Source organism: Penaeus japonicus, unplaced genomic scaffold (genome assembly GCF_977035675.1).
Source record: "Penaeus japonicus unplaced genomic scaffold, GWHDUDI00000001_assembly GWHDUDI00000029, whole genome shotgun sequence".
Classification (NCBI taxonomy): Eukaryota; Metazoa; Arthropoda; class Malacostraca; order Decapoda; family Penaeidae; genus Penaeus; species Penaeus japonicus.
In genome coordinates, this window is record NW_028234431.1 from 28,920,556 (window position 1) to 28,923,055 (window position 2,500).

The following is a 2,500-nucleotide window of genomic DNA, read 5'->3' on the forward strand; positions in this document are numbered from 1 at the left end:
GACAGTGTGTCACACCCGTGTAACACAGCAAAGTGCCTGATGACAGGGTGACACATCAGTGTGACGTTCCCATGCAATATTGCATAGGCCCGGCGTAGGGGTTTTTCACTTCTCACCGGGCCCATCGGGATTGGGTTAACCCTTCTGAGATGTGACACATCTTGAAATATTCAGCCTGGGCTGGGCATTTTCTAGACTTATGGTATGAAATATGAGTTTATACATGATATTTTAGCAAAGTGATACTAATTAGCATTTGGTATTAAAGGTCGTCACAACTGAAGGAACAAAAAGCTTGTAATTACAACAAAAGCATGAAAGTCACAGAAGGGTTGATAAATATGGCTACAAGATTAAGCAGGGTTTAAAGACAATAAATAAATAAACTAAAAATAACTGAAAATCAGGCAAATGATGTCTCACAATTATAATGAATAAAAGTAAACTATAAATCACTATCACATGGGTTTATGGAATATATTGAGTAGTAAATTAAATCTAGACAGTTCGCTCTGCAAAGTCTCATCATCTCTATAAAAGTAGAAAGTTACAGAAAAAAAAGTAATATCTATTTGGAAAATAAACTAAAGTATTTTTTACATGCCTATACAATAGGACAAATTCATTATAAATAAGAAAACAAAGAAAGACAGAAAGAAAAAAGAAATGATTACTTCATTAAACATCCTGAAGATAGATCTCTTGTCTCTCCATGTTTAAGCTAATGTCTCAAAAGAAATTCATTGCTATCTTTCCATAATGATTATTCAAAAGAAAAAAGAAAAGAAAAAGAAAAAGAAAAGAAAAAAAACAAAAAAAACTCACTGAATCCGATTAAGTCCAAATCCGATCAGCTCCCTTGTGAAAGTAACAGGTGATTGCCCAATCTCCTTCATCAAGGCAGTAGTGCGGGTAACCACATCCTTCGATGTCCAAGGAGCAGGTACAACTTCAACCATGGGCACATAGTAAGGAGGATTAACCTGAATGAGAGGAAAAATAATCATGTCTTAGTTAAGAAAAAGGGAGAATCATTTGTTCAGAAGTCTTTTAAAATACAGCAAACTCATCTGTTGTTAGATTTTTTTTCTTTCTCTCTTTTCTACTTCTCTATATCACATTTCATTTTGCTTATTCTTTATATTCTTTCTTTCTCCTTTCACTCCATTTCTCAGTGCAAACTCACTCCATTTCATTCATAGTAACCTCTTCTTTTTTTTAATTTTGTATCTCTATGTCCTTCATAAAATACAGCCACTGCATCCCCCGCTCCTAAGTTTTAGCCTAACACAGGAAAGTTTTTTCTCTTTTTTTTCATATCTTTTACACCCTCCATTAGTAGATTTTCACAACTTACTGGATGAGAAACAATGCAGTTCTCTCTGTGAACCAAATCCTCGGTAAACTTCGAAGGAACAATGCAAGAGGTAGAGGAGGAGAGCACCGTGTTGGGACCGGCTAGTTCATCCAGCTGATGGAACACCTGAGGAAATCAAAGTTCAAAGTTCTTTACATAAAGAATACTCAAGAATGTGAATATCAATTGCAGGCGCTCTAAAACAATATTTCTATTGTATTAACCTATTTGTGATGGAACATGCACTATCCAATAGGGATTTGTTTAATAATATCTTTTTATGTATAGATTGCTCCACAAGTGCTTGGTCACAAAAAAGTCAAATTAGTAAGCCTACCAGCTTAACCTATTCCTTGAAAGTTCTTGAAGAAAAGATTGCATCAATATCATTATCACTGTTATCATTGCCTTTATTATGATAATGACAATAATGATGGTAATAGTAACATTAGTAATGATAATGGAAATCCTGAAAATTCAAGGAAAAGGATAATCAGCTGAGGTTAGGTAGGCCTACTGACTAAATCCATGGTGACTAGGCCCTTGTGGAACCGTCCATGTAAAAAAAAAAAAAAAACAAAACAACAACATTGGACAGTCTATACTCTTGTTTTCAATGGGTTCATTGAAAAAAGTATGAATGAATTTTGCATTTTGTATTTGATACAGCAGCACCAGACATTAACCTTTTTCTTTAGGTCAAGGTCCTCGAAGACACATTCTTGAACGTGTTTAGCTCCTTCAACGCAGTCTTTGAGGCTGGACACACCTAGTAATGGACAAAATACGAAACTTAGTCTTCCTATAACCGCATTTTAAAAATTAAGGCAAAGATACACAAGAGTGGCTGGTGATGAATAGGTGAATGGCAACTGTCCATTGTCATACAATTATCATCACCAACCTGTCAACCTGTTGTTATTGAGCATCACCTACCTAACTGTCATCAGATATCCCTAATCCGTCAAGTGCATTTTTGCTCATTAAAACATCCTGAATATAAATATACAGTGTATGTGATCTCCTACATTTTTCCTTACATTCATATGCAATCTTTTTCATCTGTAACAATCATAATAATCAAATCTATGATTCTATCTTTGATAATTTATTTCCATTTCAGATGACATACCTCATTCACCT

The 2,500-nt window shown here is 34.6% G+C and overlaps 1 protein-coding gene across 1 annotated transcript in view; it reads right to left on the reverse strand.

Moving 5' to 3' along the window:
• Window positions 1–2,500, reverse strand: part of Had1 (beta Hydroxy acid dehydrogenase 1) — a 43,912-nt gene that overhangs the window by 38,072 nt on the left and 3,340 nt on the right. Inside the window, exons 4-6 of the mRNA XM_043011566.2 lie at window positions 2,044–2,126; window positions 1,358–1,483; window positions 826–983 (exon numbers count right to left, since the gene is read on the reverse strand). Coding sequence (XP_042867500.2) covers window positions 826–983; window positions 1,358–1,483; window positions 2,044–2,126 — 367 coding nt within the window. The remainder of the gene's footprint in view (window positions 1–825; window positions 984–1,357; window positions 1,484–2,043; window positions 2,127–2,500) is intronic.